Source organism: Pseudopipra pipra, chromosome 15, assembly GCF_036250125.1.
Source record: "Pseudopipra pipra isolate bDixPip1 chromosome 15, bDixPip1.hap1, whole genome shotgun sequence".
Taxonomy (NCBI): Eukaryota; Metazoa; Chordata; class Aves; order Passeriformes; family Pipridae; genus Pseudopipra; species Pseudopipra pipra.
In genome coordinates this window covers 1,990,042-2,004,366 of record NC_087563.1, presented here as the reverse complement: position 1 = coordinate 2,004,366, position 14,325 = coordinate 1,990,042, and the positions used below count along the sequence as shown (strand labels likewise).

At 49.7% G+C, this 14,325-nt stretch overlaps 1 protein-coding gene and 1 long non-coding RNA gene across 2 annotated transcripts in view; one reads left to right on the top strand and one right to left on the bottom strand.

Moving 5' to 3' along the window:
- The window catches only part of LOC135422355 (uncharacterized), a 42,637-nt gene extending 38,250 nt beyond the window's left edge, over positions 1 to 4,387 (bottom strand). The window contains exon 1 of the long non-coding RNA XR_010434447.1: positions 4,265 to 4,387. This is a non-coding gene — a long non-coding RNA (uncharacterized LOC135422355). The remainder of the gene's footprint in view (positions 1 to 4,264) is intronic.
- Positions 3,380 to 14,325, top strand: part of DELE1 (DAP3 binding cell death enhancer 1) — a 22,740-nt gene continuing 11,794 nt past the window's right edge. Inside the window, exons 1-7 of the mRNA XM_064671439.1 lie at positions 3,380 to 3,616; positions 3,697 to 3,793; positions 3,937 to 4,057; positions 4,385 to 4,528; positions 11,217 to 11,272; positions 13,029 to 13,122; positions 13,816 to 13,958. Of these exons, the coding sequence (XP_064527509.1) occupies positions 3,510 to 3,616; positions 3,697 to 3,793; positions 3,937 to 4,057; positions 4,385 to 4,528; positions 11,217 to 11,272; positions 13,029 to 13,122; positions 13,816 to 13,958 (762 nt within the window). The 5' untranslated portion in view covers positions 3,380 to 3,509. The remainder of the gene's footprint in view (positions 3,617 to 3,696; positions 3,794 to 3,936; positions 4,058 to 4,384; positions 4,529 to 11,216; positions 11,273 to 13,028; positions 13,123 to 13,815; positions 13,959 to 14,325) is intronic.

The window sequence follows — 14,325 nt, the reverse complement described above, 5'->3', positions numbered from 1 at the left end:
CCTGACACAGCCTGGGGAGGGCCCCTCTCAGGCTCTGCTCTGGAGGCTGAACAGCCCCAGCTCCCTCAGCCTTTGCTGCTCCCAGAGCTGCTCCAGCCCTTGGGCATCTCCGCAGCCTGCGCTGGCCCCGCTGCAGGAGCTCCCTGGCCCTGCTGTGCTGAGGAGCCCGAGCTGGGCCCAGCCCTGCAGATGTGCCTGCCCAGGGCTGGCCAGAGGGGCAGGATCCCCTCCCTGCCCTGCTCCAAGGCTCTTCCTGATGCCCCCAGGATCCCACTGGCCTCCTTGGCCCCCAGGACACACGGCTGGGCAGGGACAGCTGGTTGTCCCCCAGGACCAACAAGTCCTTCTCCACAGAGCTGCTTCCTCATCCCTCAGCATCCCCATTTCATCTTCATCTGAAGATTTTCCCTTCTGCAGTGTCAGACACAAACACACCACTGCACCACGGACAGTGTGCAGCTCCTGTGGAATCCTCACAATGTAAATCCAAACAGATCAGCTCTGTTGTTGCCTTGCTAGTTGCAGAAAAGACAGAGAGCATCACTCATCAACTGGTTGGGGACTTGAAAGGAAACTAGGACTAACAGCCTTAAAAATACAGTGATTAGCTGAGCAGACCTTGGAAGAACCAATACCAGCAAATGCAGGTTCAGATTTTGGAGCATTAATTAATGGTATCAACCTGATGAGCAAGAAAATTAAGGCAAGATTATATAGTGGAGATGCTGATATTTCTATTTTGCATGTAATTTTCATCCCCAAACAAACTGTAGTAGCTTAGCAAACACTGGTCTACTAACATGAGACAATTACAGACACATTTAGTAAAACAGGCAACTAAATTACTTTGTAATTACACTATTAAGCCAAATCTGAGGTGAAAAGGATAAAGGATTTGTGTCCCATATAACATTACCAAAAAAAAAAATAAAAGCTGTGGAAAACCTAGAGAAACTTGGTAGTCTAAAGCAGGTGTTTAGGCTGATGAAGGAGAGTGATTATGGATCTCTGGGAAAGCCACACTTGAAGCTAAATTTGCAGCTATTGAAGCATAAACCACAGATAAAACTGAACAAGAACCCTGAGTTCATAACAGGAATTACCAGCACAGATGGCTTGAAAAGAGAAAGACCAAGAATTTCTGTGCCTCTGGAACAAAGAAATAAACAAGAAAGTGGAGTGTTCAGCTGGAATGAGCACGGCAATATTCCTACTGCTGAAGGAAACCACCAGGGAAGGACAACATAAAGCTGATTTTTCCTCCCGCTAGCATGGCACGGTCTCCGTTGGGAACTCTGCCATCTCCTGTTGCAACACTGCTGGAACAAACACAGCACATATAAACCAAGGGAGCCCCTGTGAGCACCATCAGCCACAAAGCCAGGCTGAATGGGACCAGAGGTGGGGGGAGATCCACACACAACCCAAACCATACCCACGCCTTAATGCATTTATTGCACTTTTCCATTCACAACTGAAACAAATGTTTTGCATTTATACCCATGTCCCAAATATAATTAATCATGTCCCTGATTACAGGATGAGCAACTGATGGAGTTTCTGATCACACCTGAAACGACCTTCTTGTGTTGCAATCTCCCCTTGTCCGACTCGGGTGGAGCACCCAAACACCTCCCTGCTCTGCAGGTGCACCATGGGTGAGGAGTCACAGACTGGGTCAGGCTGGAAGGGCCCACAGTGGCTCATCTGGTCCCACCTCCCTGCTCCAGCAGGGCCATCCCACAGCACATGGCACAGGATTGTGCCCACACAGCTCTGCAAGATCTCCAGTCAGGAGACTCCACACCCTCTCTGCTCTCTCTCCAGGGCTGGGTCACTGCCCAGCAAAGAAGTTCTTCCTCCTGTCCAGCTGCAACTTCCTGGGCATCAGTTCCTGCCCGTTCCTCTTGGGCCATTGCTGGGCCGCCCGAGCAGAGCCTGCTCCATCCTCTGCCCCCTCCCTGCAGCCCCTGACACAGCCTGGGGAGGGCCCCTCTCAGGCTCTGCTCTGGAGGCTGAACAGCCCCAGCTCCCTCAGCCTTTGCTGCTCCCAGAGCTGCTCCAGTCCCTCGATCAACTTTGTAGGAAAAGGCACAGTTTATTTGGTTTATAATCACAGGTTCAGGAATCCTTCAGCACTAATGTGGTCCCTATATTTAAGGCAGGGCTCATCTCTGGGCTCAGGGTGTCTTCAGGGACACCTCAAAGCTGCAGGTACAACCTGGGTCCAGCTGGCTGGAAGGGCTGTGCGTCCCTGCTTGTGCTTTCCATGGGGTGTTATCCCCCCACCCTGAGCTACAGCAGATCCCTAGGGACCTTCCCTGCTGTTATCCCACCACTACCAAAACTTTTCACTATTTATATATTTTAGCAAACACAGGCATTTCTGGTTATTGGCTACAAGTTGCATAGTTCTCTTATTAACAGTTCTATTTTTTGTTGGTTAACGATTCTCTCACTTCTCATTGTAATTAGTCCACATGCTCAGTCTTCCTTTCCTTTTGTTTGGGTGGGTTTCTGGGGGTTGGTGGCCATGAGATAGTAGTCACAATCTCCCCCCCAGAATTACCTCTAACCCAGTCGGAGCTGATTCAGCACAATCACTGAGTTGTCTTTATTAATTTCTTCCTTATCTTGGGGGTTCTGCCAGATGTCCTTGTAGCCTGCAAATTCTGCATCCTTTGTGTCCACTTTCAGTGGTCCATCCTTCTTCCCAAGCTTTGTTAACCTCTCTTAGGCCTGAAACCATTGAAACATGTCAAACCCCAAACCTTAACAGGGCAATTCCACCATCAAGTAATTTGTACTTCTAACACTTGGACATCACTTCGAGCTTGTGAGCTGCTCTATGTTTCGCAGACTAAATGTCCCTTCTTGATAAGGCTTGAAAGTACACTAAGATCAAACACCAAAGAACAGCCCAGCCTTTCTTAAGAAAATTTTTTAACATTCCACATTTTGCAACAATACGGCAAGACCCTGTTTCACAAACCCCCTTCTGACTCCCTGTAACACTCTGGGCAAATTGTTAACTGTTTCTGACTTTTGAGATGCCAGCACCCTTCACAAGGCAACTCCACCAACAAGTAATTTGTTTTTCGAACACCTGGGCATCTCTTAGAGCTTGCTGGCTGCCGTTTTAAGGGTTAAATCTCCCTTCTTGCTCAGCAGGCTTGAAAGCAAACAAAGACCGAACACGAAAGAATACAATTTCTTAAGAATTTCTTTTTAATAGTCCACATTTTGCAAGACCACGACAGCCGCCCTCGGGGCCCACTCCGGCCGCGCCCTCACGGCCCCTCAGCGCGGGCCTCCCGGGGGCGGGGGGCGCTGTGTGCCCGCCATGGCGGCGGGGCCGCTCTGCCCCGCTCTGTGCCCGCCCGCGGCCCCGCCGCCCTCACCCGCCGCTTGGCCCCGGCCCCGCGCGGCCCCCGCGCTCCCCGTAGCCCCCCGCGCCGTCCCCCCGGCCGCTCCCCGGTCTCTATGCCCTTGGCTGGGCGGCGGGCGCGATGTGGCGGCTGCTGCTGGGCCGAAGCTGGGGCCGCTGCGGGCCGACCCCCGCCCGGCCCGCCTGCGCCCCCGGGCTGGGCCAGGGCCGCGGGCACAGCCCCGAGCGGTGAGTGCGCGCCCTGCCCGGGCTGGGGGGCCCCGCGCCGCGGCCCGGCCTCACGGGGCCCGTGTTTGTGGTTGTTGCAGGGCGCCCGCGTGTGAGGATGGCCCGGAGCGAGGAGAGAGGCGGCAGCCGCTGCCCCGCCTGGTGCCCCGCTACTCCGTGCTGGAGGCTGTCACCTGGGTGAGGAGCGCGCCCTGTCCCTGCCGGGGACACCCCGGGGGTGGGAGCCCCGAAACAGAGCCGGGAACGAGGGGCTGGGTGGAAGCGGGGCGGGAAGAGGGATCGGGGCTGCTTTCCGTGATTTTGTGTGTGGTTCTGTGCAGGGAGCGCTGGGCGCGCTGCTCCTGCAGCTCGTCAGGCAGGTGGCGTGGCTGAGGTCGCTGCCGGACGCCCGCAGGGAGCGGAGGTGTCCCTGGCTGTCCCCGCTGCCCCCCCAGCACACAGGTCAGCTCCGGCCCGGGGGGTCGTGGGAGGCAGCCGGGTAGGGTTTGTGCCTCGTGGTGTGTTAACTAAGGCTCAGAGGGAGCTGGGAGAGGCTGACAGATTTCAAGCTCTCTGGGAGGAGTGAGAACTGGTATCTGTCGGGGGAACCTCTGCTTCTTAACGATTTGATGCAATCCCACTTCGTTTATCCTTTTGTTACTCCCTTACCTTTGTTTTCTGCCCTGAATTCCTCTCCATGAACTCTCCTCCTGCTTGGCTGTGAGAAGGACACTGAGTAGATCCGCTGTTGTCGCCTAAAGCAGACAGTTTCTGTGCTTTGTGTTACAGTGGTGACTGAAGCCTCAACCAGCTGTCCCAGTGAGCAGCTGGGGTCCCAGTTCCTGCAGAAAGCAATTCCAGAGGCCACAGCAGAGAATTCATCCTCAGGCATCCCCTCAGGGCAAGGAGAGAGCCAGCCCTGGGCAGAAGTAGGTATGTGCAATGTGCTGCAGGGCAGGGTACTTGTGGCAGGAGGACTTTGGAGTTTCCCCAAGGCAAAGCTCGAAGCCAAGGAGTGTGTCGCCACTTATTGACCCTTGAGGAGGTAGGTGAGAGTGGGAACACAGAATTTCAGAGGGATGAATCAGGAGTCCAGAGACAGGAGGAAAAAGTTCTCCTGAAGGCAGTGACAAGCCTGTGCTGTAGCCGCAGGTGACAACACCTTACCTACACTGCTCTGCCTTGGTGGCCTGATTATAGCTCCAGTTCTGTCCTTTTATTATTGTGGACAGATGGCTAGAGCCAGAAGGATTCAGGAGGATACTGCACCACTGATCTGGGAGACTTGTGTACATGGTGTGAAACAAGGAATTATTTCCTTCCTGCAAGATGAGGATGTATCTCTGAGTGCTTATGCTGTAGATAAGACAGTGGAAGGAGGTATCAAAGACATTATTAAAATGAGTTTTATAAAAATAGAAAGATATACTCCAACAAAATTGAAGTGTGTCCTACATAGGAAATTCAAAGTCACACCAAGGGAGATCAGATGAGACCTACAGTAGGGCTACTCACTAGATATATAAATACTAATGATGGCCTCAGGAAAGTTGTTAGAAGCAGGAAGCCTGCTGGAGCAGGGAAAAACGGGGACAACATATGATCGTGGTGTAGAAGAGGCACGTGAGAAAACCAGCCAGGAATGTTGGCTAAATCATAGAATCACAGAAGGGTTTGGGTTGGAAGGGACCTTAAAGCTCATCTCATTCCATCCCCCTGCCATGGGCAGGGACATCTTCCACCAGCCCAGGTTGCTCCAAGCCCCGTCCAACCTGGCCTTGGACACTTCCAGGGATCCAGAGGCAGCCACAGCTTCTCTGGGCAACCTGTGCCAGGGCCTCCCCACCCTCACAGGGAGGAATTTAAATAATGAAGGTGCTGCAGAAAAGGTCAGAGGTGTTCCCCATTTTTTTGTTTTCTTTCAGAATTTTGGCTTTCTTCTGTGCTCATTTAAGCTCTTGCCCATCTCTGCTTATCGAACCCTTCACCTGCCAGAGGTTACCATTCCCATCAGTTGGCAAATGGAGCATTTTGTTTCCATGTCTCCTAATTAACTCCAGGAAAACAGCCAGGTTAATTTACCTAAACTGCCAATTAGGCTGTTTAACCCATCTGCTTTTGCCTGGAGCAGATTAAGAAGTGCTCAGACACTGCCAGGTGACTGGACATGGACCTCTGGGAGGAGTGGTGGGAAGGAGTGGAGACAGCAGTGCCTTCACTTGGCACAGCTGAACATTCCAGAGTGAATGTGTGTCTGACAAACAGTTTCCTGCTGAGAGTCAATAGGAAGAGCTTTTAGGCAAACTGATAAATTGAACAGTGACAAGTCACTGAGGCCACGTGCTCTTTGCTCAGATGTTCTTCAGAAGCTGTGAAATGGCTGAGCCTCCAATGATGATCTGTAATCCTGTGCTCAAATCTGCTCCATGAGCAGAGGAATAAGCACTGACAGATTGGACTCAGGCTTTTAAAGTGGGTGTGTGTTTGTTAGAGCTACAGAACTGCAGAAAAGGTAATTCTAATTTGATGGAAAATCTGATAGGGAGTAGAGGTGTCAGATACCAGGATGAGATAGATACCTATGATGTGCTGAATCAAAGGTTTTGGAAGGATTTAGGAAGCCGTTTCTCAGGCCAACTTGCTCCACTGCAGAGACTTAAGAGAGTTGTAAATCTATTAAGAGTTCTTTGGAGAAGTCAACAGGCATGTGGAGCAAGATTATCCAGCTTTTAGCTTTCTGAAAATCTTTCAGACAGGACCTAAACCAAAACTAGCTGGAGCATTCAAGCTGATGTGAGGGAACACGGAGGGGCTGCTCTTGAGCTTGTAACTCCTAAAAGCACAAGGAATAGTTTTCACCATGCAGAGCTGCTCCTGGTGGATTCCCCACAGTCCTTTGTTGAAACCTGTTCTGTTCAGCACAGTCAGCAGTGATTTGGGAAAAGGAGGTGACAAGTGAGGCGACAGAAGCAGCAACTGGTACAGAATTATTCAGCACAGTCAAATGTGAAAGTCACAGCAAAAGACTGCACTAGAACTAAACCCAGGGTAATCCCAAGGGGGATTAAATGAGTGTACACAGGGGAGTGTGCCTGTAAATACACGTGCAGAATGAGGAGTGTCAAATTAATAATTGTGTTGCAGAGGGAACATTTAAAGTCACTGTGGATGTGCTTTTCATAAGGTTAAGTCAGTGCTCGGCAGCAGTGAGGCCAATTAAATGTTAATTATGGTAAAGGAAGGAGCTGAGGACAAGGCAGTGTCGTGGGTTTGTGTGATGCAGCCATGTCTTGAACACTTAAAGAAAAGACACTGAAAAACAGGGACAAAATTGGCAGAGAAAAGAGTGACAAGGAGACAATTACATCCAAATAGAGACTGACTCTTCAGCTTAAAAAAAAGAAGTGGCAAAGGGTGTGTTTGCTGGTGCTCTGTGAAACCAGAAGTGTTGAGAGAAAGTGAATAGGAACAATATTTTTCATAATCCACACAGTAATAGCAGCACAGAAGTGGACAGCTAGCAAGTTTGGAAAAAAGCAAAAGGCAGTAGGTGCTCGGTCAGTGCACAGGTAAATTGTGGAAGTCATTGCTACAGGCCAAAATACAAGTGGGTTCCAAGAAGTGATTAGGTAAAATTGCACCTTCAAATTAGACTTAATTGGTCCAGCCAAACCTCCTGCTCAGATCACAGAACAGCTGATTGCTGGAAAGTTCTGCCAGGGAGAGCGTGACTTTATAATCCCTGTTCCTTACCCTTTCTGCCCAAGCAGCTCCAACTGGCAGTTGTCAGAGATAATATATGTCAGAAATAATTTGATTTTGCTCAATACGTAAGTCCTCAGGTTCCATTGCACATTATGCTGTGCACCCATTTTGTGGGAATTTATTGAGAGAAGTCAGGGTGAAGAGATTTGGTAATTTGCACTGAAGAGCCTGAAAAATTGCATAGTTTTGTCACGTGAGAAGTCCTGTGAATCTTTCCATGCAAAGCAAAGCTTAGTGATCCCTTTCTCTCAGAATATGTTTTGCTTTCTACAGGAAAACCTACCCAAGGTACAGGATTTTTTTTTTCTTGGTGTTTAGCTCCTGAAAGAGGATGAGGCTGGCAAAGCCAGAGTGTGGCAGGAAGCTGGGGAGAGCAGAAGGAGGGGAAGGACAGACGCCTGGCAGATGACGCAGAGGAATCTGGTGGCAAAGCCTTGCCATGAGAGAACAGACCTCAGAACTCTCAGTGGAGCAGAATGTACCTTCCCTGCCCCAGTTTGCTGTTGCCAGCAATGGCAAAGGATCTTCTGCAGAGAATTCCATGTCCTTCCCCTTTCTCTCAGGGTTTCAGTTCGTTTCCAGACCTGCTGGTGCTGCTCTCCATGTACAGAGACAATCTGCTGTTGCTGTCACTACCTCCAGGAGCAAAGATCTGGGGGATGGATCCCAACATTCCAGCACTGCAGATGAGCCATTCCAGTTTTAATGTAACAAAATACCATAGAATTTATTGCTTCAGTGTGTTTTAAAAGAAAACTTTGGGAAATTAACTTAAAAGTTGCTTTAAATAACACTCTGGCTATTGCTATCAGCAAGTCCTCAGCTGTATGTTTACATCCTTTCTTTTCATGCAATTCCTGCCTCACTTGAAGCCTTTTTGCTGGAAGTTAAAGGCACAGAGTGAGCAAGCAGGTGATTACAGCCAGTCTCAGTGTTACAGCAGCTGAATGCTGCCCTGGGGAGTTGTATTTTACCCCTGGCAGAACTGTAAAATTCGTTATTTCAATTCTGAGATTACAGACATTACAAAAGTGTGTTTTCATTTCAAAGCACAATGAAACCAATTGGAAACACTGAAATTTTCCATGAGGCAGAAATGCTGGATTTTGTCCAGCTCTTGTTGTGACTTCATTCTCATGAAGCCTTTGGATGTTTTGGGATGAGCAATCTAGAACTGTCTCTGAGAAGATTATTAATTCCTCATTTGGAGCTAGATGTGAGCAACATTTCATTAGTCCAGGATGAACAGTGGGGAAAGACAAAAATATTTATTAACTGCTGAATATGTGAGCGTTGGGCATCCAGAACACTAAAAACAGGATGTGTAGTCATGTTACATCACAGCATATGTTTGTAGAAGTAGAAATCAAATTGCACAGAAAGTCCCAGCTGTGGAATTCCCAGCTTTTGCACCTCCGACCTGAAGAATAATTTGACGTGGTCCTGTGTGAGCAGTGTAGCAGTGGGTTTGTTCAAAGGCTGGGAAGTTCTGCTGGAAGCTTGAGAAATAAGAAACAGTTGGGTGAACTTGTATTAACTAATGCCAGGTTGAAGTTTAATTTCAGCTGGTTGTCTCATTCTGCTGAAGGGATTCTTTGCTGCTGGGGGTGTTCTTGAAGAGTTTTGATTTGAGGCTTGCCCAGCCTCAGAGGTGAGTTCTGAGGGAATTCAGGCACAGGTTGCCCAGAGAAGCTGTGGCTGCCCCAGCCCTGGAAGTGTCCCAGGACACATTGGACGGGGTTTGGAGCAACCTGGGATTGGAAGGTGTCCCTGCCCATGGCAGGGGTGGAATGAGATGATCTTTCAAGTCCCTTCCAACCCAAACCAGTCTGGGATGCTTCAGGAGATGGGGCTGGGTGTCAGGATCAGTTGGTTCCTGTGTTTTCTTCCAAATGCTCTCTGGGAGGGGTTACCCTGCTCTGGGGAGATCACTGGGGTTTGAGTGAGGAGGGGTTTCCAGTGGGAGAGAGGAACAAGGTGGTTCTGCAAGCTGACAGAATTCAGAATTAGTGGCTGTTTATTTTTCATGGTTTAATGGTTTGTCCAAATTACAGCATGCTTTCCTCTGATTTAGGAGTAGATATCTGTGCAAAATGTAAGGTTTCCTAAAAGCATGGAGGTACTAATGTTGTTTAAACAAGTACTGGGAGAATTCTTAAACAGACTTTTTTTTCATGGGATTTGCAGTTGTATATGTGGCAAAAACCCAAATTACATCACAAGGGAGATACCTGCACAAGAGATAGAGCCTTGCAGTGAGGAAGATCAGATAATTTGGTGCCTGATCTGAAAATAAATGGAAAGCACAACTAATAAATTCACAGATTATGCTCCTTTTGGTGGAATGATGCATAGAAATCGTGTTTGCCAGAGCAATGTTGCCTGTTGGGTGAGTGGGGCTTGTTCAGATAAAATACATTTTAATACAGCCAGAGGGGAATTGTTTGTCTGAGAATAATGAGGCTGCAGCTGGCACAGAGGCCACGGCTTCCTGCACATTGTGACATGGTCCAGGCACTGCAAGGAGCAATCCTGCCTGTTGCACCCCTCATTCCTGCTGCTGTGCTGGCACAAGTGCTTGAGTAGCCAAATAGTGCCAGGAATTAAGGAATCAGGCCCTAAAAGGACATTTTTTTTTGCTTGTGTTGGCTCCCTGCTCTGCAGCTGCACAGCTTGAGAGGGGACAGGAGGATGTGGGGAGGGCACAGCTCGTGTGAACAGCTCTGGCTCAGAGTGATCCAGGGTCCAGCACCTGGTGTTAAATGTCCAGCGGGATCCAGGGGGGTTGGGGATTCAGGTTAAAAATACTTGGCCTTGCCTGAGCTCTGTGTGGAGGTCACTGTCCTCTTAGAGGAGCTGGAGTAAATGCCTGTGTAATCACTGCCAGCACAATTCTGTGCCCAGCAAGGTGGCTTAGCTTGTGCTGGAGATGCCTCTGTTAGATAATTCTGATTGAAACTGGGCAGACAGTGGCTGGACACGTGGTTGTACCAGTGTATCTGAACTGATAGAGCCCTGAGCTGGGGGGATAGGGGGGTGATAACCAGAGCCTGCATCTGATGCAGCCAGATAACGTGTCTGATCATCCCCTGCATCCCCTGGGAAGAAATTACCTGGGAAAGGAGGTAGGGAGGCAGGAACCTCAGCTGAGATGCCCTGGGCATCACAATGGGGTTCCAGTGGGAATTGGAGCACAGTTCTGATCTGTGCAAACCAGGCAGCTAGGAATTTGCATGTCCCCCTGTGACACTAGTAAGAGGGTCTGTACTTCAGTAACAATGCTCAAAATTCAGGAATAGTGGTAGAAAGTCATAAAATTAATCAACTCTGGCAGAAAAGTACTGCAGTTAAAAGACATGAACTGCACAGACTGTTTAGAATCACAGACAGGAATCAAGAGGGGTTGATTAGTCGTGTCAGGGCTTTCAAAAGGAGGAATTGGCTTTTTAGTAAAGAGGAGAAAAAAACCTAGAAGAGCCAGTGCCTGGGAGCAGAAACCAGTTGTATTTTAATTTGAAAGGAAGCACAGAGGTTTGAAGCAGCAATTGCAAGTTAGTGGAACACACTTTTAGAAGAAAGGGGCGATCCTCAACCTTTTGGTGTCTTCAAACCAAAACCAGGGCCTTTCTGGAGGAGCTCTGTAACCAGCTGCAGCCACAGGGCTGGATTCCTGTGGCACTTGGTTGCTTTGCTCCAAAGGTCAGATCGGTTGGTGTTCTCTGTTTTTTAATGTCCCTGACTGATGGGAGATCAGTTCTTCAGGAAAGACCTATGGAATAGAGAGGATGAGAAGAGGCAAAGATGCAGCACTGCTTAACCTTGCTTTTTTTATCCTGTGTTTGTTTTTTTTATGTAGGGGAGTTCCAAATCCCTGCAAGCTCCAGTGTGGAGCCACTTCTCCACAGTGCAAAGGTATTGTTTCGTTGTTCACACCCTCTGTCTGCACCCTCCCTGCAGGAAAAAATCCCAGGGCCACCCCAAGCACAGCCTGAGCAATACACTCACAAACATGACTGTTTTCTGGAAAAAGAAAGGGAGATGTGATATGCTGCCCTCTGCTTCAGCCAGAACAAAGTTCCAGGAACTGCACTCTGGCATCCCCATCCTTTCAAGTGTCTGTGTAGAAGGGCTGCTGGTGGTGAACCACTGAAGGAAAATGGAGAAAACCACCAAACAAACAAACAAATAAACAAAAAAAAACCACCCCCAAAAAAACCTAATTCAGCAGCACTAGTCTGTGCTTGTGTATTTGCATTTTGATGCAATCTTTCACTAGGTGTTCCTGTGCTGTTCCTGTTTTGGTTTTTACCAGACAACCCAGGACTGGAGAAGGTGGTGTCATTCCAAACACTGCAAATCAGGGCCGGCTCTTGTCTGTTGTAGAGGGGCTTGAAGAGAGTGCATCATCTTGAGATCACAAGGCCATAGATTATGTTATTGTTCTTGTGATTAAACCTGCTAATTCCTTGCAATTCACAGTCTTAGATGCAGATAATTCCCTGTTTTAATCAGTCAGCTGAACAATTGCTCAAGGACGCTGGGAGCAGAGCAGAGGTAAATTTAGCATTTAGCAGAGTAGGTTCCTGAAAAAGGCACCAAAAAGGCTTTTCCTTGATCTGCTGAGGGGGTGAGTGTGGATGTGCCCCTGCTGGGAGGTGCCAGTGGTGCAGGGCTGCAGGAAGGGCCTGGAGCAGGTGGTGGAGCAGGGAGGGGAGCCCCGAGTGCTGGCTCAGCGGTGGGGCTGTGGTGCCGAGGGGCAGTTCCCTGTGCAGTGAGCGCTGCTGCCACTCGATGGCACTCGGGGCGTGCGAGCTGCGGGCCCGGCTGAGCCTCCTCCCACCTTCCGGGGCCGTGCTGGAGGGAAACACGCTGTTCATTGTCTGTGCCGGGCAGGGTTTCATCCCTGTGCAGTGTTCAGGAGGGCTGGGCTCGGCTGGAACTGGGGAAAGCACAGACAGATGTGTGAGTGTGTGTTGGCAGGGCCTGTGCTGTGGGCATGATGTGGGAGAGGGAACAAGGGGTAAGGTTAATTTTGGAGGGGGAAGTTATCACAGAATCACAGAATAAATGTCCTGAGTTGGAAGGGATCCGCAAGGATCATGGAGTCCAAAACCTGGCCCTGCACAGACACCCCAACAATCCCACCCTGTCCCTCAGAGCATTGTCCAAACCCTCCTGGAGCTCTGGCAGCCTTGGGGCTGTGCCCACTGCCCTGGGGAGCCTGGTCAGTGCCCAACCAGCCTCTGGGGGAAGAACCTTCTCCTGAGACCCAACCTAATCCTCCCCTGGCACAGCTCCAGCCGTTCCCTCCATCCTATCCCTGCTCACACCGAGCAGAGATCAGAGCTGCCCCTCATGAGGAAGCTGCAGACTGCAATGAGTAGTATCAGGTATTTGCTGAATTCTGAAAGATCTGATGATGTCCATGAGGCTGCACCAAGCTTCCTGGCCAGAGGGGAGGTGAGCAGTGTCCATACAGCTTCCCTAGGTAGATGGCTGTGTAGGACAGGGAGATGTCTTTTGTGGACACATGACACCAGATGACATCACCCCCCTGGTAACTGTAATACAGCACAAACTGCTCTCACTGCTCTGTTTCCGAGCAAGAATCTCCTGTAGAGTTGATATGATTTTGCTGCCTTAACAGCTCTCTTCTTTGACTCCTCAGGGTGACCCAGCTCAGCGAGGGCATTTAGAGGAAGCCGCTTTCCAGTTGCAGCAGATTTTCCGGATTGATATTTCCATTGCCTTGAATATCCTCGGTAATGTGGACTTGGGTTTGTTTTGCCCTTAAACCACAGGTTTCTCATTTTGGAGGACCTCCAAAGCATTGCAGGTCTTGTGTGAAGGCAGAGATGGCATATACCCAAGCTGAAGCCTCCTTTCAGCAATTTTAACTGTGCTCCGAGAGATTTACTGCCCTATGTCCCATCCTGCCACCAGATTTATATCAGCATATTTCAATCCAGGCTTGGTTGAAGCCTGCACTCTTGTCCTGATATCTGTAGTGGGAAATTAAGCCATCTCTGTCTTTTCTGCAACACAAGATGTCACATCCTTGTATCCTTTTTTTATTGTATGAGCTCATGGTCTTTCTGGCAAGCTGGAAAAGCAATTGCAGAATTGCAACTCTAAGAAAGGCTGAGGGGAGATGCAGTGATCTACGTCCCTGTCCCTATATACAGCACTAGTTGCAGCCCTGAAGAGCAGTGTGAGCCATACACTGTGTTAGCCCGTGATCCCTCTTTGGAACGAGGCTGGAAAAATCCCTGAAATGCAGTGTTGCTGTTTTTCTTGTGGAAACTGTGGAGTGAGGGTTCTTGAGCCAGCTGGAAGTGGCCCAGAGCCCTTGGCATGAGCCAGGGAAGGCTCAGTGGCTGAGGGGGAGGTTGCTGCCTTCGGGGCTGAGTTGTGGCTGTTGTGTTTGCCCTTTTGTGACGTTGTGTTCTCCTCAGGGATCGAGAGCATGAGGGCAGGGCACTGCAGGACAGGCTTCACCTGCTTCAAACTGGCTGCTGATCGAGGCTACAGCAAAGCCCAGTTCAACGTGGGCCTGTGCTATGAGCATGGCAGAGGCACAGAGAAAGACCTGGAAAAGGTATCCACGGCTTGTGGGGTTGTGTGTGTGCAGCACAGATCAGGAGTGGTCTCTCTTGGGTGCTCAGGAGCTTTTTCCTTTGAATGGGTGTGACAGTCATGGAATATCCTGAGCTGGAAGGAACCCCACAAGGATCAAGTCCAACCCCTGGCCCTGCACAGACACCCCAACAATCCCACCCTGGCCCTGAGAGCGTTGTCCAAACACTCCTTGAGCTCTCTCAGCCCTGGGGCCATGACCACTGCTCTGGGGAGCCTGTTCCAGTGCCCGGGCTCTGAAGACTTAGTAGAAACTGCTGGAAATAATATAAATTGTGGGTTTGCAGAGCTGGCTTCAGTGCCATCAATCCCCTCAGGGATGTGCTCTG